The 20,857-nt window shown below is 47.4% G+C and overlaps 1 protein-coding gene across 8 annotated transcripts in view; it reads right to left on the bottom strand.

Moving 5' to 3' along the window:
- XDH (xanthine dehydrogenase) overlaps window positions 1-20,056 on the bottom strand; it is a 58,853-nt gene extending 38,797 nt beyond the window's left edge. For 2 of the 8 annotated variants that reach the window (XM_014866459.3, XM_070512314.1), the window contains exons 1-9: window positions 19,684-20,036; window positions 13,956-14,013; window positions 10,972-11,068; window positions 9,634-9,742; window positions 6,358-6,484; window positions 5,362-5,423; window positions 2,092-2,160; window positions 1,686-1,772; window positions 410-551 (exon numbers count right to left, since the gene is read on the bottom strand). In XM_014866459.3, coding sequence (XP_014721945.1) covers window positions 410-551; window positions 1,686-1,772; window positions 2,092-2,160; window positions 5,362-5,423; window positions 6,358-6,484; window positions 9,634-9,742; window positions 10,972-11,068; window positions 13,956-14,013; window positions 19,684-19,725 — 793 coding nt within the window. In that variant the 5' untranslated portion in view covers window positions 19,726-20,036. Of the gene's footprint in view, window positions 1-409; window positions 552-1,685; window positions 1,776-2,091; window positions 2,161-5,361; window positions 5,424-6,357; window positions 6,485-8,268; window positions 8,361-9,633; window positions 9,743-10,913; window positions 11,069-13,955; window positions 14,014-19,683 lie in introns of all 8 variants that reach the window. The other 6 variants (XM_070512316.1, XM_070512315.1, XM_070512317.1 and 3 more) reach the window with 6 other exon arrangements.
- Between the last annotated feature and the right edge of the window lie 801 nt (window positions 20,057-20,857).

Genomic DNA, 20,857 nt, shown 5'->3' with positions numbered 1-20,857 from the left:
AGTGTCCATCAGGCAGCAGCTTAGACACTTTGCCTCCATTGCTCCCTCCTACCTCTGACTGGGAGACACTCCAGGGAAGGAATTACGTCCAACTGATCTAGGCACCCCAGTCCCTCCCAGAACACCTGGCACATAGCTGGCTCTCTGAAAACATTTATGGAGAACAGTCAGCAAAGATCTCAGTTAATACTCAGAACAACCCTTGAGGAGGTATTGTTACTCCCATATGTGAAATGGGAAAGCGAGGGCAGAGAAGAAGTAAATGTTCTGACTTCACGCGGCCAGCAAGGGGTTGAACTGGGCTGTGTGACTCCAAAGCTAGGGGTCTTCATAGGAATTCAAGTGTCCGTGTTCCTCGGTGGGTCCCCAGGCCCTCAGGCGGTCCTCAGAGCCTGCCCTGAGCCCTTACCGATCTCCGTGTTCCCCACCACCAGCTTGGCCTCTGGATGCTGTGCTTTGAGGTCCAGCAGCTCCTTCAGGGTTGATGCCTGGATCCAGGTCACACGCTCCCCTTCAAAACGCAGCTGCTTCTGAGGAGCGTCTTTCAGTCTCTGCAAGACGTAGTTTTCTTACCCCACTGTCTCCTCCTTCCCACGGCCATTCCCCTGATAAATTGCCTTAAGTCCACAGTGGGGTCAACTGTTCTACCACTTGTTTAATCCTGAATTCAGAATGAAAACACGTGTCAGGGCAGAAGTGAGGGGAACTACTACATGTTGAGGCGGGAACTGCATTGCGGCTCTCACATGCATTCTCTCTCTTGGTCTTTAGGAGACCCTGGTGAAGGAGGCATTGTCAGCCCCATCTTCTACAGGTGAAGGCACCTGAGGATCAAGGTTATGGGACCTGTGGAAGGTCACCCGCCACAAGGTGACTTGAACTGTCCTGACCAAAAGCCCAGGTTCCTTGCCCTGCCCCCACTGTCCCCAGGGGGTACAGGGGACAAGGTATAGGAGGGGATAGAGGTCGTGAAGAAAGAGATGTCAGAAGTGAAGGCAAAGAGGGGCTGGTTCTAGTGTATGTGGGGTGACACAGGACTGCAGAGAAAACCCCAAATCACATTTTTTTTTTCAGTTTTCACAACCTGGAGAAAGATATTCCAGCTGCCTGCTGCAAAGCCCTTCTCTCTGGCCCACTGAACTCATAAGGCAGTTTCATGTGCTCAATACCTCCTGAGAAATCTGCATTTGTGAAACTCGATTCTTCCTTCACCATGAACGTTGAGGTGAAGGGGCAGAATCATCAAGGTGAGAAAGTGGGTGTGTGAGGCATCCTTAAGACAGAGCTGCAAGCCATGGATTGTGTCTTTAGATACAGCATTCTTTTTCAATTTGTTCATTTTTTAAATAGATGGACTGCTTACAGAGAGCAGAGTGGGTTGTTTGGGGGCTTATACATTAGATTTACCCAGGAAGTTAGCAGATACTTCTGGAGCATCTGTTCCTGTACATGATGTGGCAGAGAGATTGACTCCTTTTTCTCGAGTGACACGTGGGAGAAGGAGAGAAGTGTGGGTCCCGTGGGAGTGTGTGGCAGAGAGACTTGACCTCTGGGTGTCAGAGCAAGGAAGGGAAATGCAGGCTGAAACCTAAAGGACAAGGAGGATACAGAGATCCCAAGAGTCTGAAATAAAATGGGTCATGGCACAGAGACTTGATTGGGCCTCTCCCTGAGGCATCACCTACCAGCAACTCTGGGGGGAAGATGGGCTCCTGAGTGGGATCCAGGGGCATGAACTCCTCTGGGTTGAATAAAGATGGCGAGAGGATGACCTGCTGGAAAAGGGAACAGATGGGTGGTAGAGTATCCCCTCCTTTAAGGTGCCCTATAGGACCAGCCCAGCCCTTTGTCCAACAGAGCTCGTTTGCAGCCTTCAGCAGGCTGGCAGAGGGGCAGGCAGCTCCTGGAAGGCAGGAACAAGGAAGTCTTGTGAAAGGACCCAGGGCTAAACATGCACATTCACTGCCCTCATAGTCTGGGCATAGCCATTTCCTCTTCCAGCCACCACCGCCAAGAGTGTGGAGAGAGCCCACGGGCTCCTTTGATCTGAGATTTGCCCCTAGGCTTCCAGGGAGAGAAGGACCCACTTACCATCTGGTCTTTCTTCTGGTTCATGCAGCAGTTTGGGTTGTCCCCCTTTCCTCCACAGCATCCACCATCCTAGAGAGATGACAACCACTCACACAAAAATATTTCCAAAGAGTTTTCACAGGAGTTAAAGAACCTAGATTGTTAATCTCCAATGAAATCTAGCTCTGATACCTATTCCAGAATCAACAGGAATAGCAGATACCCCAACTTCATCCTGCTTGCCTCTGCTTTAACTACTTTCTGTTGCTTGGTTAATGTAGACTAAATAACTTATGAATAAGCAAATAGAATCTCTCCTGGAAGCAGCAGTGAAATTTAATTTTAAGGAAATTTCTCCGTAAAAGCTGGGTCCTACTTTATCAAAACATGTCTTTGCACCCAGTTTCTCTCTTCAGTGCTGCTTCCTTAGGAAGCCTCTAGGAGAGAAATTCCCAGTGGTTTCCTCAGCACTCCAGAGCTCTACGAGGCTTGGGTGTGTGCCTCTCAAGCTGGGGTCTTTGTGGGCATCCCACCAAGGATGTCCGAGACTGGTGCTGGTCCAGAGAGGTGCCCAGCCAGTGTGCCTGATGCCTCACCACTACTTAATAGGCACTTCTTGCCAGAAAGCTGAACAGTCTTCATTCGTCACTGTGGGCCTGTTCTTGAGGAAGTGTACAGATCTGATGACCCATCACCTGTGGGGAAAGGATGTGCTCAGGACCTCTTTGGGCACATATGGCAGCACACAGTGTAGAGTCCAGATTGCTGCCTCCCAGAACTGAGGTATTGAGGGTGGGGAAGGGGTGTGTTCATCTGACTGATTTGCTCCAAGAAGGCAGGAGTCTCAGCTCAATGCCTCAGGAGACACTCCAGAATCTTGGAGCTGTGCTGAGAGGCAAAAGTAGGAAAGAGTCCCAGGCACAGCCCCGGGCACATTTCCAGGAGAGCCAATTCCTGGAATTGGGGGCTGAGGCAGCCCTTCTGACATGAATACAGGAAACACCATTCCATGCTAGATTTCCTGAAGGATGAGGCACAACCAATTAGCGTTTCCAAGAAAGCTGCCAGAGAGCCATGGAAGCCAAAGGCTTGGCCTTTGACAACCTAAAAGCACCGTCAGACTTGGCATCGGGAGATAAACCCTCCCTTGCCTCGACCCCCTGCACACATTGCCCTGTGTGTAGACCCCTCCTGCATTCACAGCTTTGACAGTGGATCTCAGAGCTGCTCTATTCTGGAACTTCCACCACCACTTTGCTCTTCTCCTCCAAATTTAGACAAAAAGTAATATAGAAAGAGGGGTTGCTATAGTGCTTCTTCTCATCTTTCTTCTTGCAGTAGGAGGGTTTCAGGGCCCCTAAGTGAAGTGAGGGGAGCCTGCACACAGGAAGGCGTCAGCCTCACTCACCCAGTCCTTGTGGGGAAGAATGTATTTCACAGAAGTACATTTGCCAGATAATTAAAATGCCAGCATATTCTTACTTAGATTTCTTTCTTCATAATTCATTGATGAGTTCAGGACATAAATTATTGTGATTTACAATAATGGATCACTGCCCTCAAGGTCTACTGAGGCTGAATAAGGCTGTTTTGTTTCCCCAGAGAGATTTCCACTTTTCTCAAAGACTGCTGAGTTTGTCTTATTTTTGTGGTTCCTCCCTTTCCTTCCTTGCTGCTAGATGGACATTGTCATTTCTTGCTGGGAATAGTGTGCCTTGCTCTAGCAGAACTTCCTCACCCTTTTCTAGAGTGTGCAATGGCCGTGAAAAGTGGAGCACCAAGTTAGTTAGAACTGTGTGTAGAATATGAGTTAAAAGACTCTGGATAAAGGCCTTGGGGGCCTCCAGTGAACAACGAGCACGAGCTTCTGAGCACACTCTGCATGCTGGTCAGTCTGGCTGCTCAGAGCACTCAGCTCTGCTCTGCACTGCTCTGCCGGCTGGATTGGGGGGCTGCTCCTTACAGTGGAATCGGGAACCATCTCAACAACGATAAAACTCCAACCCTGGGAAGGAGCAGAGTTGTCAGCTACTCTCAAAAGCCCTTCTCTTTAGAGAAATTAGGAGGTCTGGTTAGACTGTAGCTCTTTGAGAAGCCTCCTAGGAAATAAACACACGGGCAAGATGAACAATCCCTGGTTCTCAGGGAAGCCTGAGAAATTTATGAAGATCCAATATTGAATAATGAAGGAAATGCATCTTCATCCTAATTTATAGTTGCCATTTATTGAACACTTAAGATGTGCCAGGCATTGTTCTAAGAGCTTTACAAGAAGTACGTTCCACAGACACTATAAGGAGGTATTATTATAATCCCCATTTTAGAAACAGAGAAATTTGCTCAAAGTCATGCATCAATTAAGTGATGGAATGGGATTTTAACCCAGGTCTGCAGAGTCCGTATCTGAGCTTTCAATCATTTTCATTTAAATTCACGTCTCCTGGTTCCTCATCATTAACAGCACTCCGCAGGGTGTGGTGTTTTCCATCCTCACAGGCTTGTCTCCGTCTCCACCCCTTTGCAGCTCTTTGGATGAAACACTCCTTTTTGTAATGTGCCAACCCTAAAGGTCAGTGAAAAGCATGGGAGTCTGTGACTCACCCCTCAACTCTGAATCAAATTGAGAGACGACTGTTTGATTGGAGTGAGGATCAACTTGTCCTAGTTGGGGAATCAGGGGAAATCTGGGGAGATTAAGCCAAGAAAGGAGAGGCCAGCCCTCTGTCCCTGTTGCCAGATGTGTCTGTGTCTATAATCTCATGTTCACCCACCCCAGCTGTGGTTTCTAACTCAGAGTTACATGAACACTACAGGAGGTCACGAACTGTCTGGAGACCTCATTAGCAGCATCATAAGCTTGGCAGACTGCCAACTGCAGAAAGCAGCTGAGGAGGAAAGGAGGAGGGGTGCGGGTCCTGACTCAGGCTGCGTTGTTATTAAATGCCATATTCAGCACCTCTGCCACGGGCTGAGTGTGCCAGTCTCCAAGGGAAGCTGCCGAGCCCAAATGCCCTGGAGGAATTCAGCTCTTGGGCAGCATGCCTCTTCCAGGAACCAGCTGTCTAGGCCTACCCAGGAAGAGAAGTCCCCCTGCTGTTGATTACAACCCCTCCCTGAATAATTATGGCAGAGCCCACTGTCCATGCCAGGTGTCTGCTACCAGAGGGCCAGCCACTGGCCATCTTATCTTTCTTCTCTGTAATCCAGAGGCCCTTGCCATCCCTCCAATAGCAATTCCTGAGTGTCTCTGCTTTGGGAGCAGGACCACACTGTGCTGAGGCCCAGACTTACCCTGGCGAAGGTCCGGAAGCCCTGGAGGATGGGTCTGTAGCCTGTGCAGCGGCACAAGTTCCCTGTGGTACAAAGAAAACGTTGCAGTGTCAGCACAGGCCCCAGGGCAGGTGAGGGGTTTGTGGCTTTGCTCCCGGGTGTTAGATGCTGTCTTTGAACATTCTGTTTCCTCTGCCTGTAACCCTCCTCTTCCTCCTTGTATTCCTGACTTCAAAATATCTAACATGTCTTCCAGGAAGCCTTCCTAGAATGCCCAGACTGAATCAGGTGTCCCTCCTACATACTCCCATGGTGACCACTCATAGCTTTATCAGGGAGCTTATCAAACTACATCATCTTCCTCCTCAGCATGTGAACTCCTTGAGAATAGGGACTGTGCCTTTCATCCCTGTGTCCCTTGTACCCGGTATGGTGCCTGACATATGATAGGACTCAATATAATGGATTGAATAAGTGATGGATTGAATGATGAATGGAGGAGCATCCTTCTCTACTCAATTCCGAGGAACAGACACCTGGTCCAGACTCCTGGGCCCATTCACAGAAGGAAAACTGGGAAGCCAGTCTCTGCCCAAGGCTCAGAATCATGGCCACCTTCCTCATATGTGGCCTTTGTCCTACAGAGTCCCGTTGCAGTGAAAGCTGAGAGGGAAGGAAGCCATGTCACTAGCTTCTGTGGAGTTCTCCAAACAATCTCCTCTCATGCCAGCCACCCACTGCCACCCGGTCCCAGTGCAGGGGAGGGCAAGAAGACACCTCAGGAAGACAAACACTAAAGCAGGAGACTCCAGGAGGTCTCCAAACCACACAGTGTTCTAAGAGAGGGCCAACCTTCCGGTAGATGTTAGCCACCATGTCAGGGTGGCCTGAGCCTTTCCTACAAAGGTCAGCACCTTGAACTCCTAGCCCACTCCTGGCTTCCACTCTGGCCTGGCTCAACCTCTGCAGAGCCCCCTTTGCCATCCCACCTCCCTGGCTGTGCTTCAAGGCTGGTACCTTGGAAGGCATCCTCGATCTCCTCCATGGTGGGCTCGGGCTGGTTCCGGAGCAGCGTGTACATGCTCATGACGATGCCGGGGGTGCAGAACCCACACTGGGACCCGTGGCTTTTAGCAATTCTCTCCTAAAAGGGGCAGAAGATGTAGACACTTGCATTGGCAAAACCCCTCCCAGGCTCCCTACACGACTGAACTGAAGTCAGCCCATGTTGACAGACAATGTGCAGTAGCAGTCACTTCACAAAGTCAAATCCTGGCGCCACCCCTCACCAACTGTGACCTTGGCCAGGTTACCAAGCCTCTCTGAGCCATAGGTTCCTCGTCTGTATGATAAGGAACATCCTACTATTTACCTCTAGAGCCGTGGTGAGGATTCAATGAGCTAATTCACATGAAACTCCTAACATTATACCTGGCATACAGTAGGTTGTCAACCAATGTCAGTTATTAGTAGGAAAGCCCCTTCAAGGAATAGGAATCATGAGAGCCAGAAGGAGCTTCTCATCCTTCCTTGAGCTGAGGAGGAAGAAAGCCGAGAGATTTGTCCAAGTGGAAGACCTATGTCCTGTTCTCGTAACTATGCTATCCCACAATCCAACCCAACCAGCATTTATTAACAACCAACTGAATACAGTTCATTCCAAACAGAATACCGTTGTATTATTAAGTGAAGGAAACCTTGACTTCCACTAGGGACAAAAGAATTGGGAAACATGTCACGTAGAATTTGCTATATGTGTTGACTGTCACAGAATTTTCATTCAAATCTGCAAGACTTTCATTACAAGGAGATTCCTCACATTCATATTTTTTCTCTCTCTAGGGAGTCTCTCTTGGTACTTATGTAAGCAAAATTGCTAGACAATTGTATCTCCAGTGCCTAGCGTATGTAGTCAGTCATTTCATAAATATTTACTGAGATCTTGTTATTTGCCAGGCATGGCAAAGGCCCTGGGCACAGACTAGCGAAGAGAGATGAGGTCCCGGGTTTCATGAAGCTCATGTCCTAGTAGGGGAGATAGTGACAAAAACAAACAAGAAAACACCAGGTGGAGGTCAGTGCTATGTAGAGCATTAGTACTGGACAGCATGAGCTGGAGTGACGAGTGGCTGCTTTCAGTGGCCACAAATGGCCACTCTGAAAAGGTGACCTTTAAGTTAAATTTAATAACTTGATTAGGATCAGGGAAGAGTGTATTCCAGGCAGAAGGAACAGCAAAGGCAAATGCTCTGAGTACAGCAAGTACACAAGCCTGGTGCAGGAGCTGCTGAAAGGTCAGTGTGGGTGGAACCCACTGGGACAAGAGAAGTCGGCTGGGGGATTAGGCAGCAGCCAGATCATGTGGCTCTTCATAAGCCAGGGGAGGGATCCTGATTTTTATTCTGAGTGTGATGGGAAGCCACTAGGGGAGTTTCAGCAGGACATGATATGATCTAATTTATGATTTTAAAGAATTGCTCTAGCTGTTGGGTGGGACTAGGATTGTAGGGGCAAGAGTAGAAACAGGAGACCAGGACACTATTGTGGTCCAGGCAGGAGGTGTGGTGGCCCCGATCAAGCAGCAATAGAAGAAATGGAGAGAAAAGGAAGGTTTCATTGCAGGGTTTGGAGGTACAGAAGACACTACTGGATGGGTTGGGTGTGGTGTATGAAGGAAAGAATCATAAGTGACTCCTAGATTCTTGTCTTGAGCAATTGGGTGGATGCTTTTGCCACTGACTCAGATGGAGGAAGACTGGGAAAGAAAGAAGTTAGTGGAAAAAGAGGGTTTTGTTAAGTTTAAGATTAAACATCCATATAGTGAGGTCAAGTAAGCAGTTGGAAATAATGAATCTAACCTCTGAGGAGAGGTCATAGCTGAAGATATAAATGTGAGTGCCGTTCTCAAGTAGATGATACTAAACTCACCTAGGAGGAGTGTGAAGATGGAGAAGGGCAGGGGCCCAGGCCAGAGGGTGCTGCAGCAATTAGGGGCTGAGTAGAGGAGGAGCCAGCACATGCTGTGAACACAGAGATAGGAGGAAAATGAGGAAAGCGTAGTGTCATAGATACCAAGAGAAAAAAATAAATGGACAAGGAGAAGTGGAATCTGACTCTATAGTTTATTTGCAGCCAAAGTAAGTGCATCAGGAATAAGGATCTGTACCATTGGAAAGGGAGGCTTTTAGCCTGATAATATGGATATGATCCCAGTGGTTAAACTGTTCATTCTTTCTTTCATCTATTTGCCTCAATGAAAATAACAAGCCCTAATTCACCTTCTCATATCTCTTGCAGGTTGGGCAAATTTGGTAATTTCCCCTTTTCCTGACTAAGATATGAAGCCCTAGAGATGAAGTAATACCACCCCCACCCTGCGCTGACCTCCCACAACTGATCTAAAATGCTCCTCCCGAGGATGATAATCACCTTGTTCAACTGAAGGCCCTGGTTCATAGATTCACATAAGGTACCCAAGGAAGGTGTGATCTGAACATAACATCTCCTCAAATGGTCTGGGGAGGATTAAGACTTGGGCTAGCCTTGGCACCTTCTGTGACTGTAATCTCCCAAAGACCCCCTGCCTCAGTTTCCCCAGCACTGGGAACAATGGCCTTTCCTTCCCATAGTTCTCTGTTCCCACTGTGCTCTATTCCACTTTGCCTAAGGGCATCCTGATTCTCTCCACAAAACCTCCCAGATTACTGCCCCCTCTTCCCAGAAGCATCTCTAATTTCACTCCATTCCCAGGTGACCTGGGAGAACGCCTTGGTCAGACACTCATATGTCTCAATTCTCTTCTTCAGGCCTTGTTGGCCTCCATTTTAGTGAGCTTGGAGACCTGGATGTACACATTTGTATTATCTATGGGTGGGAGGCAAAAGGTGCGATGGAATTTCCATTCGAGGGAGCAGGGAGTGGGTGTGCTTTTTGTCAAGGGGCACAGAGGATCTGGAATCTTGAATCTAGAAAGGTTGAGGGGTTCCTAAACACACTAGGGTCAAGGTGAGGAAGTTCCCCTGCCTCTTCTCCCTCCAGTTCTGGCACAGCTGGACTGCCCTGGCCGCCAAATCCAGCTGACATCTTGGTTCTCTCAGGGCTATGCGATGTTACATCCACCCCCACCACAGGAGGGAGCTTCAGCCCTGGGCACCTCCTCTTTCTGCCTCACAGCCCCCTGGGGAGATGAGGAGGGGCCAGCCATGATGCCTCCTCTGCTCAGGCAGTGACGCTCAGCCCAACAACACAAAGCAAATCTGCAGCCGTGGCATGAGCCTCCTCTCTGCTGGTTACCTGCACAGGATGCAGCCTTGTCTTGGTGCTTCCTATTCCTTCTACAGTGGTCACAGCAACATGGTGCAAGGAACAGATGGGAGCCAGGCAGGCATTGGCAGAAAAGTGGCTGGAACCTCAGATTAAGGTCATTCCATTGTCCACTCAGGTCATCAGAGTGAACCTGCGGGCAGGGCCTGGGAGACTTAGTGATGCTTCGTGTCATTTCTCTTCGTTCGACATTATGTTCTTGTCTCTTGTCTAGGTGTCCTCACCTCTCCACCCAAGACTCTGGGCTAGGGACAAAGGAAGCTCTCCCCCAGATGAGGCCCAATCCCCTCCAGAGTCCTGTGGGGTCAGGCATCCATGCACCCTAGGCCTCTGAGCAGGAGCAAGGAGCTAGGGTCACTTTCAGCCGCATCTTACTCAGCCTGACCCTGGAGGCTGAGTCAAGAGGAAGTTTCTGGTAGGTTCCAGGTCCAATGCATGCTCCACTCTCTGCAGGGCCCTTCCTTAGCCTCTTCAATTTCAGAACTTCCAGTCACTTTTGCTTCTCTGCTTTCACCCACCTCTATTTCTCCAGTTCCTCCCTGGGGAGAAGGGAGGGAAAGTCCCCAGGGAGCATGAGACACAAACTGCTTAGAGAGAGCTAGCTTGCCTCCATTCCTTTATCCATCACTCATTCACATATACAGTCAACATCAGGTCTTGATTACCAACCATATGCCAGGTACCCTGTTAAGGGCTGAGGGTGAATAAGATGAAATCTCTGTCTTTAATAGCTTGCAATCAACCCAGGAAAATAGAAGCCAGGGTGAAAATGCAAGTTAAATATCTTGTGGAAAGCACATCAGGAGGGCTGTGCACAGGGCACTCTATGGGACTAGCACAGACAAAGGGCACCTAACCCATCTTGGAAGATCAAGGAAGACTTCCTGGAGGAGGTGATATTTCGCCCAGCCCTAAAGAGCTAGTAAGAGTTAACCAAGTAGACAAGTCCTGGAAGAAAGGACATTCAAGACTTGGGAAACAGCTTATACCAAGACCAAGAAATGAGTGAGCATAGAGCATTAGTAGTTCACAATTGTCTCTGTGTGACTGGAGTGCTGAGCTCATGACGAGAAAGCAAACTGGAGAGGAAAGGTGGGGCATGTTGGGAAGGCCTTCCTGTGCTAAGCAAAGAGATTGGACTTTATCCCGGGGGCAATGGACCCCTATTGAAGGAGTTCATGGAATGTGAAATGAGTCTGGAGTTTAGAAAGGTCACATGTGCACGTACGTACATGCACACACTCACTCACAAGCTGACCCCTGCATCACAGTCCTCACATGGGCAACCAGCCAGCAGGCAAAGGATACACGATCTTGTTCTGGAGACGATCATACTTGGAAAACATCACAGTGCAAGCCCCGCAGCCCCCTTCGCCACAGCCCAGCTTGGTCCCGCTCAGCCCCACTGGGTGTTCATGGGTTAAGGAAGGTGAACTCAGAGAAGAGAGTTTTTGCTGGGCTGCTGGGAAGTGCCTGGGCACAGCTGCCAGTGTAGAGCCGTTCACTGCCACACACAACCTCAGGGCCCTCACCCCAGGGAGGCAGCACACCCGTACAGCCTCCTCATTCAGACAGGCTGCGCTGCACCCCAGGAAGGCAGGGAATGGGGCCATCTCCACTGTTCAGAAGGGGAAAGTCATCAGGGTCCTATAGACAGCAACCAAGTATCCTCCCCTGAGAATTCAGTTCTAGGACTTGAACTTGACTACTTGACTAGGACTTGAGACCTGAAGACTTTTCTTGGTGTCTTTTCAGGGTCTTCTCGCAGTGGTCTTCTAGGCCCCCAACACCGTGGTCTCATCAGACTGGTAAATCAGGCACCTCAAACACTGAGCATGTGGGGCAGCCCTCATGTCACCCAACCTGGGTGTGCAATGAAGCCACTCGGGCCACACTGAGACATCGATCTGTCCTGGGATTTGCTGGGTCCTGCATTTTCACCCTACACTTTTTGGGCTGATAAAACCCAGGAACCAAAATTAGGGTTGAACAAGGAGCTTTTGAAAATCCAGCCCGTAGGATATGTGAACGGAAATTGAAATGAAGATATTTTTGAGATCAGGGACCAAAACCAAAGCCATCTCTTCTATATACTTGAGGAAATAATCTGATACTTTGCGTTTGTAAAAGTGCCTAAGTAGTAAGCTAATCTAGAGATTATGGCGGCCACTTTCCCTGAGACGTGTGAGCTCCGTTGTTACTCCTTCCTTAGGCCCGCAGGTCTCCAAACCATCCAGCTACCTACCGAGGATGGAGGGAGCTGAGGTCGTCATCATCTGGTCAATTCCATCATTTTCAAAATAAAATTAACTAACAATGACATAGCATCTTATACTTGAAAAGCACTTACAACTATAGACCCATTTGTTCTTCAAAATAATTTAGTTAGCAGGTGGGGCAGGAACTACTATTTCCCTACAGATTGAAAAAACAAACAAACAAAATCTGAGACCCAAGAGGAAACGTGAGCCCTGCAAGACAACACAGTCACTTGTGTTGGAAGATAACACAATCACTTGTGTTACCTCAGGTGTTAGGACCCAAACACAGTCATCTGACTCCTGAATGGGGGCTCCTCCTTCACCGTGCTGCTGCCTCTTTCAGAACACATCTGGGGTGGGCTTGCTGTGTCTTCAGTTATTCTCTTCACCAGTCAGGCTATATGCACTTATCAGCAGTCAGACAAGTCTAGGGGCACGTGAAGACCAAAGACTGCAGCCCAAAGTCTAGCAAAGTCTTCTTCAGCCTGAGGATCTTCCTGGAAGCCAAGGCAGAAGTCAGGGCTGCACTCTCCTCTCTTGCCCGGAACTCCCAGGAGTGACTCTCAGCACAGGCAGCAACAAGCCACAAGGACTCACATTTATGGGCCGATTTTCAGTTTGAGATTTCATTTGAGAGGTGACCTTTAAGCCAGCCAATTGCTCTGATAAGGGACATCTGAGGCTTTGGGGCCTTCAAAACATGTTGGAAAACTAAAATTGATGTCAACAATCTCTGAGAATGAGCCTTTTTTTCCCCAGACCTCCCAAGCACATGGGCTGGAATTGCAGTTCCAATGCCGTCCCCTGATCCTACAGAGTGATGTCACCTCTAGAAAAAGCCACCAGATTCCTGTGCTGCGAACCTCCAGACCTGCTCCCTCCAGGTCGAAACTCTAGGACTTAGTACAGCAGTGCCAGCCACCATCTGATCGGAGCTGAGTGACTAGGAGGTAAGGCCATGATTTCTGGCTCAGTTCCCTGAGTGTTGAAGCAATCCTTTGTTGTCCCAAAATATGTCCCTGGAATAAGCTACCAGACATACCTGCCTCTGGGAGCAAAAGAGGTTTGTTGACAGAGGTCAGGATGAGCATCGCCTGACAACAGACCCCAGGAGAGTTTCCAGTATGTGTGGGGTGTTAAGATTGTGGCTCTAGGCTTTAGTCCAGGCTCTGTCAGCATTTTCCCAGAAGACACGAGGGAGAGGGAGGTCCCTTAACTTATGCAGGCCTCACTTCCTCCTCTGTCAAAAGGTCTTGCTAAGGGGACCAGTGAAATAACCTACACAATCACCTTGAACTCTGCCTGTATATAGTAAATGCTCATTAAATGTTAGCTCGTATTATATTTTCCCTGTTGTTTTGTTCTAGACTCATTGAAAGAACAAAAGATATGGGGATCTTATAGAAGCTCTCCCCACCCTGAGAGAAGAGCAGCCATCCAGGTCACCCTCAGGAGACCATTGCCCCAGGCCTCCTAACAACACTATTTCCACAATGGACAGTGCCTCTCCACAGTTCCCCACCTCAGGCATCCCCTTCCTATCACACACCCCTTCCCCTCAGTTTCCCTCCTCCTTGGCAGAGCTAGAAACATTCCCCAGGAAGCCCATTTACTCATTAGCAAAGATGTTAGCAAAGATCGGCTGAGGAAGTTGTGGCCCCTCCTGAGAGGGAGTGACTATGAATTTCACCAGGGCTACTGAGGGCCTTTCAGAGCTGTTCATTTTAAGGCCCAGGACCAAACCTCGGCATTAGTAGAGTCTTAGCTGGGAGAGATCTTAAAGGACATCAAGAACAATCCTCTCATTCAACAGCTGAGAATTTAGACTCAGAGAGCTCAAATGACTTCCCAGGGTCACACAGCTGCTAAGTGACAGAGCTACAACTCGAACACAGGAGTCCAGAGCCCTAATCCAGTGCTCTTCCTCCACCCTCCACGGCCTCCCCACTAGTCACTAGAAAATGAGGGAAGGCCCAGAGAGTGAGTCCCACTGCCTCCCTCTCCCTCATCCCCACTCCAAAGTCAGGATACACTTTCTTCTCAGATAGGCCAAAAGGGTTGTTTCTGGATCTGCATTTTTCTCCACCACCTACAAAAACAAAAGAAAAATATATAATGGATCTACTTAGCCATTGTTTTACTCAAGAACTTATAAAGCTAATGAGGATGTGCTAAATATATTAGGAAAACTAAGATGTTTTTCTTGACAATTCCATAAGAATGAACATATTAACTACAAGCCAAATTATATATGTGCTGTCATCCTTCAGTTCTAAAATTCCACATAAGTGCTTAGCTCAGGACCCAACCAGAGCACTTAGGTGTTGCACCCACCATGCTGAGCTCACCAAGGCAAAACCCACTTCCAATCAAATATGTCCTCTCATTTCCAGCTGCTGGATCACACCTGTGAATGCCAGGGACAGCTGAGAGCGACAGCACATAGACCACTGGCTTTGTCTCTTGGAGAGTATACTCTCAGACAGAAGAGAGCCAGTCTGCAGGAGCTCAGAGCAGAGGACTGTCTGCACTGGGCTATCACAGCCAACAACATTAACAAGTCAGAAATGGAGGAGAAATCTCAAACCAAGGGTCCGCAAATGGAATGGTCAATCAGATGGAGCAGAAGGTTGTCTACAAAGGGAAGTGTGAGTTCCTGATGCAACTCACCAAAGGAAATCTATGAAAACCTGTTTCACTACTCCTCATGCATTATCAAGGGTGAAAGGGTGTAGGTGATTCAGATGATTAAGGGGAGAGAATGTGTGGTAAGGGTTTCTTCAGAGAGAACTGTACTATGAGTCTCACGTCTTCCTGAGGTCGGGAGGAGGAGGAATCTGCCTCACACCTCAGACTTTTTGGGGGGGCTTCCATAATGCTACATGTGAAGCTAACAAGTGGCCTTTGTGGTACAGGGATGTGGTGTTCTGGCATATCTAAACAGCTGGAGAGATTCTTACCAGACAAGCCAAAAAAGAAATGGCAGTGTTGGAATGGGGGTGAGCTCCCAGAGTTTGGGAGAGCAAAAGATGTGAAGTGTTGGCCGTAGACACCATAAGGCCATGCATGACGGAGAGAGCTGGCTTGGAGGTGTTTAGATCATTCTTAAAAAGACTGACTACAGGAGGTACTGGGACCTCCCACAGAGCCTGTGTGGAGTGGCTGTCCCATGGAGGCTGAGGGAGAGCAGCCAGCCTGAGAAAAGTGCATCCCTCAAGTCAAGAGATGTGCAATTGGACGTTCCCAGTGCTGGGAAGCCATCTTACAACAGCACCAATTAAATGAGACCTTTCTTGCCACCCTCACCTCTCTCTCCTGAATTGAGACTGTGTTTGGTAGCTTAGAAATAACCATAGGATTTTTTACTGACTAAGGTTTATCAAAAAGGTCATGAAACTGCCAGAATTTGCCCCTTGAATAAACTTTAAAAGAAAGTGAAAGATAAAATGAATTTTCTTTTATGATTACATCCCCTGAGTCCGGCTCGTTCAAAGTCCTGGTTACAAAATTCACACAGGGAGCCATTTCTTTTCTCTTGGAGAAGAAATCACAAATGCACAAAATGAAGATCCTGATCACCTTTCTTGTAGAGGGAGCTAGAGCTCTTAGCCACCACCTTTCCATAAGTTATCCCTGCCTTGTGTCCTGCAGCCCTGCTTTCATCACATCAGTTCCCTGCTGAGTGCCCTCAGTGACCTCCCACAAATTCAAGGTAACATCCAAGTTCCTCAGGCATCTTTCAAGGCCCTTTTCAATATGTCCCAAATCTTTATATTCAGACTTTCCCCCTCCTGCTTCGCTGCTAAGCTGGTCTTCATACACCAGTGAAAATATAACTTATACCTTCTGACTCTTATGCCTCTGAGCACTCCATCCCTCTTCCACCTGCATCTTGACTTATCAGAAGACCCCAAAGACTTCCCTACTTAAGACTTTCCATATCACCCCAGCCATGAGTGGTCCACCCTTCCTTGAATTCCTGTAGAGAATGGCTGTTCCATGCTCATGGCATGGCTGCAGTGTTTGCACCAGCAAACTCCACAGAAGCCTTTCTCAACAGGATGTCTATGGGTATTCCAAAGGAAAAGCACTTTGTACAGAAATGCTGGGTTAAGCAGATTGCTCTGCTAGAACTCAAGCGTCCAAACAAATAATGGCTGAAATGGGTTATAATCCATTAAGTAAAATCAAAACTCGTAAGTCCAAATTGATAATTAATAAATAAACAAACAAATGGGAGAGACAGGAAAGTCCTTTCTGACAGAAGAATGCCAACTAATGAATATGGTTTGCCATGTTGTAATCAGCACAATAATTATCCAGTCAAGATTCATCAATGATGAAGGTGAAAGTTTGATAATCACAATATCTACATAGTCTCAAAGTATCTTCTCACGGATTATTTATGAGTTATAAAGAGAAAAAAAGTAATCTTACGGTGAAGAAACCTGCTGGACACCAACTTAACCTAGTCATCAAAGTTCACATCACAAATACGGGGGAAACTGCCATCATGTGCCTCCTGCTGTAATACACTGAGAAAGATGTATCACTTCTCTGGTATTCCTGCCCAAAATGCAGACTCTGAATCTGATTTTAAGAAAGCATGGCACAAACTCAAAATGACAGACGTTCTGAAAAATAACCAGCCTGCACTCCTCATGAACATCAATGACACAAAAGACAAGGAAACCTAAGGAGCCATTCCAGATTAAAGAGGGAAAGAGACATGCCAACAAACTGCAAGGCATGATCCTGGATCCTGGGCTTGACGGGAGAGTGACACATGACGTTACTGGAAAACTTAGAATAGTGTTGCCTAAGGTCTATAGATCAGGTAATAGTATATACCAACCTAAACCTCCTGATTTTTATAAATAGACTGTGGTCCTGTAAAAATATCCTTATTCAGAGTTTAAGGGGTGAAGGGGCATATTATCTGAAATTTACCCTCAGATGGTTCAGAAGGAAAATTGTATACTTTATGTACTGATTTCTTAGTTTTTTCAACTTTGTGTTTTAAATTTACACAGAAATTTCTTTAGTAGAGGATTTCTTAGGGCTTTTAAGATTCATCCATTCATTCTGTCCATATTAAATGTGTACCTAAGATGTGCCAGGGCTGCACTGAATCGTTTAAAAATATCTAAGAAGATATCTCATGGGGATAGTTTTCCTTGCAATACATTTTGTGACACATTACTTTGCCCAGTCATAATCCACCTCTCCAACTAGTTCATCGACTCCCTAATGGCAACTGCCTGGTCCTAGAGATCATATTCCTCCAGTGCATACATACCCCATAGGCTTAGGCCTAGGAGGAAATTGCTAAATATGAGGAAGGGAGGGTGGGAGGGAAAGCCACTCTGAGCCTCTCTGTAGCTGACACCTGCTTCTGGTGGGGGTCACTCCTGAACACCTTCAGCTGCACTCTACTTGCAGAATCTTCCCAGACTCCTCCAGGAGCCACAGTCTCCACTAACCAGGAGGGACTGCTCAGAAAAGCAAGCACTCTGACCTTCAAAAGGGCTGTTGTTACAAAATGCCAAAATGCTGGGCAGCTCTTTCCCTTCGATTCTGACTCTAGATCAGAAGAAGATGTGGAAACATTAGTGACAAAGGCCATCACCACCACAAAAGGCCCACGAGGTATTCAATTGTCGTCATCTTACACCCTCTCCAGGACCCCAGCTGGTGAAGACAGAGTCCTGGACGGTGGTTTGAAACAGGAAGGGGGGAGGCTCACAAGAGTGAGTCACCAAGTTTCAACAGCTTCTTTGGTAACTTCTTTGCAAAACATCCGGTCACAAAAGATCTAGAATATCTTGGGAATAGAAAGGGGAACAAACACAGCTGCCCTCCTTTGACGGGGCATTCCTTTACTTGGTCTTATTTTCATAGCACTGCTTTACGTCCTCACTCCTTGCATTGCCTCTCCACTTTTCCAGCAGTTTCTCAAGAGGCCATATGTTTATCAATTATAAACATGGACATTCCTCACAGAAACTGGCAGCAGTGGAAGCCTCCAGAGATAGTAGGGTTTGATGTGATGATACCATCTAAAGATTTTAAATTGCTTCCCTAAAGTGAAAATAAAATATATGGAAAAACAATTTTCACCAAGTCAGATTTACGTTGAAATGCTCCTTTCCAGATCCAGAACATGACAGCAAACCATCTCTAGAGAAAATCAGAATCTTTTCCTGTCACACACGAATTGACAGCTTAATAAATAATCAAACCTTAGAGTAAGATGTGGGCTTAGAAGTCATTGAATCTAGCAGCTCACTGGATATAAAACTTGCTTTGAAAAATTCCAAAGAAGACGCCTTTGTGTGAGTAACCCCTCTAGAAAGCCAACTCAACAAGTGTTTCTTAAATCTCTACAATGTAATTGCTGAATGCAACAAAGCTGTCGGAAAAATTGGATGCAAAAGTCTTACAGCCAACAATATAGAAGCTTTGCCCTACCTCTTGGTTTGCTACCAGATGCCAATCCTGAAAAGAAATCAGCAGAGAGACAACTCTGAACCCAAAGGAGCATGGCTGACCCCATCCCCTGGTGCCTCCAGGTGGTGCCACTCCAACTGACTCTAACAGTCTTGGGAGCACTGATGTTGCGATGGCTCATGGCATTCCCTTGCTAGTCACTCAAACACACACCTGACAATTTCAGCACTAGACATCCTATGAAGCACATTTCAGTTCTTGAAAATTACCTCAAAAGTCGCCCAGTTTCTCAACTCAAAAGCGCCAATAGAGCAAAACAAAGAAAATTCCCCTTCTTTAGGGGCACATTGGGCACATTCATCAGTCACACTATCCACCTGGCCATTTACAGTGTACAACTATGGCTACCTTTATACTGTTCCTTTCATCGCCAACCAGGGAGCTGAAGCAGTTGGGACACCTCCACACCTCTGCAGTGGTGCAGGGAGAACAAGAGGAAGACAGAGACAATGTAAAATGCTCGCCCCCTCTCTTCGGGCACCTGCATTAAAATTTGCAAAGACTCTGACTCTTGCAGCGCTGCAAGGACTGGTACCCATGTCCTAAGTCCCCCCTGCCCCACCCCACCCCCACCTTCCCTAGGTCCCTGTGCACCAATGAAGTTCATCCAAGTGGGCAATTTTTATCAAAGAGATTTGCAATATTTATATGTAGAACTAAGTGAGAGGGTGGGGAGAAGCATGCTTTTCACTGAAAACAAAATTGTGGCTTGCCACAAGAAGTCAGTATATGTTCTCACACAAGTTAGCTATTGTATTTACACTACATGAAATGTCAAAATCTAAGGCCGTGTACATCTTCTATCCTGATATGAGCAGGAAAACACATTCTGTTCCTTCTCTCAGTAAAGAGACCAACAAAAGCCCTAGGATATATATGATTAGACACAGAAATAGAGGCATGGTGGGTGACCTCCCGTCTCACCTGGAACCCTTACACCCTTTCTCAGCTTCATGCCAGGGTCTCTGCTACTGCAGAGAGTTGGCAGGGTTGGGGGAGCTCACAGATACCTCTCTTCTGGCTTCCCTCCCCCTCATTCCTTTGCCCCTTCAGTATCCTGACTGTGTTCCAGCCCTGAGAAGTTCTTCTTTCCCCAGTGTTACCCCAAATGCAGCAACGCCTTTAAAGAGAGAAAGAGAAAGGAAAACAAGAACATGGAAGAGAGAGACCAAAAACAGCCCTCTTCCAGAGGACGCACATCCCTTTCCAGGGAGCAGGGAAGCCAGGCCAAAGGCCAGCTCTTGCTTACCTTTTTGCCATTGACAAAGAAAACCAACTCATCTGCTGTCATTGTCACCGTTTAGGGTTCTGAACTCCAGGTATCTCACTGCCAAGAGGCACAGACAGTTATTACTGCTCTGCCACTTGAAAAACTTCAGTAAAATGAAACCAAGTCGGCCGATGGGAGGGAACCAGCTTAGTTTCCGGGAATGGAATGTTCCTGGCAAAAGTCCCTGATTTACATAATCAAGGAAAAGGCAAGCAATCATACACAGCAAATCACATCCCCAAGACCTATATCAAAGAGCACAGGGGGAGGCTCACACAGATAGCAGCAAGCAGGGGTCCTGTGGTGCCACGTGACTCTGCGTCTTGTGCCCTGCCTTCCTGGAACCTGCTTCGTCCCACCATTGGCTGAAGACAGAGAAGGGGGAAGGGCCACTGTCACAGTCACAGCAATAGTGCTGATCCGCACTCTCCACGTCTACACTTGTGATTTTATCTTTCAGGTTTACAGCAACCCAGGCTCAGCACTTCCATGCAGGACTCACTCTCCCACTGCCTGGAGGAATATGGGGGTCACAAGACGCAGAGCCCAGTGATCCACATGCAAAACCTGGCATTTGACCTCAGCATGTCACTTATCACCTTCAGAACTCAGTTGCTTTCATCCTGTAGATGGGCATACAAATGACACCAAGAGCAGAAGGCTGAGGGACAAATGATATATTTTGGAAGCGCTTTGTAATTTTGCAAAGATTCCAAATAGTTATTACTGTTGTAAATGTATTCTTAACAACACAACAAAAATAATTCCGATAACAAACCATTTTTGAGGTTTTTATTTCATTTGTTTCTCTCAGGAAAATTCCCTTGAAAAGTTGTAAAGCAACTCATGAAGATATTTCAAAACCCCAGATAAATTAAATTGCACGTATCACGTAGGTATAGGCCAAGTTAACACAGAGTCGAAAACCTTCCCCCACCCAGTATCCACTACCTTCTGGTATCTACACACATGCATATTGCCCTCCCGGGCAGCACCGTGGGCTCTCTATAGTCCAGCACACAGCTGCCCCTCCCAGCTCACACACACACACACACACACACAGGCCACTTCCCCTACCCGCCTGGCAGGCTAAGCCAGGGGAAGAAAAAATTATTAGGCAGCTGTGCTTGGTACAGCAACAGCTTAGGGAAAC

The sequence above is a fragment of the Equus asinus genome, chromosome 6, assembly GCF_041296235.1.
Source record: "Equus asinus isolate D_3611 breed Donkey chromosome 6, EquAss-T2T_v2, whole genome shotgun sequence".
NCBI classification, from domain to species: domain Eukaryota; kingdom Metazoa; phylum Chordata; class Mammalia; order Perissodactyla; family Equidae; genus Equus; species Equus asinus.
The sequence above is the reverse complement of the archived record's forward strand: the minus strand, read 5'-3'. Positions and strand labels throughout refer to the sequence as shown.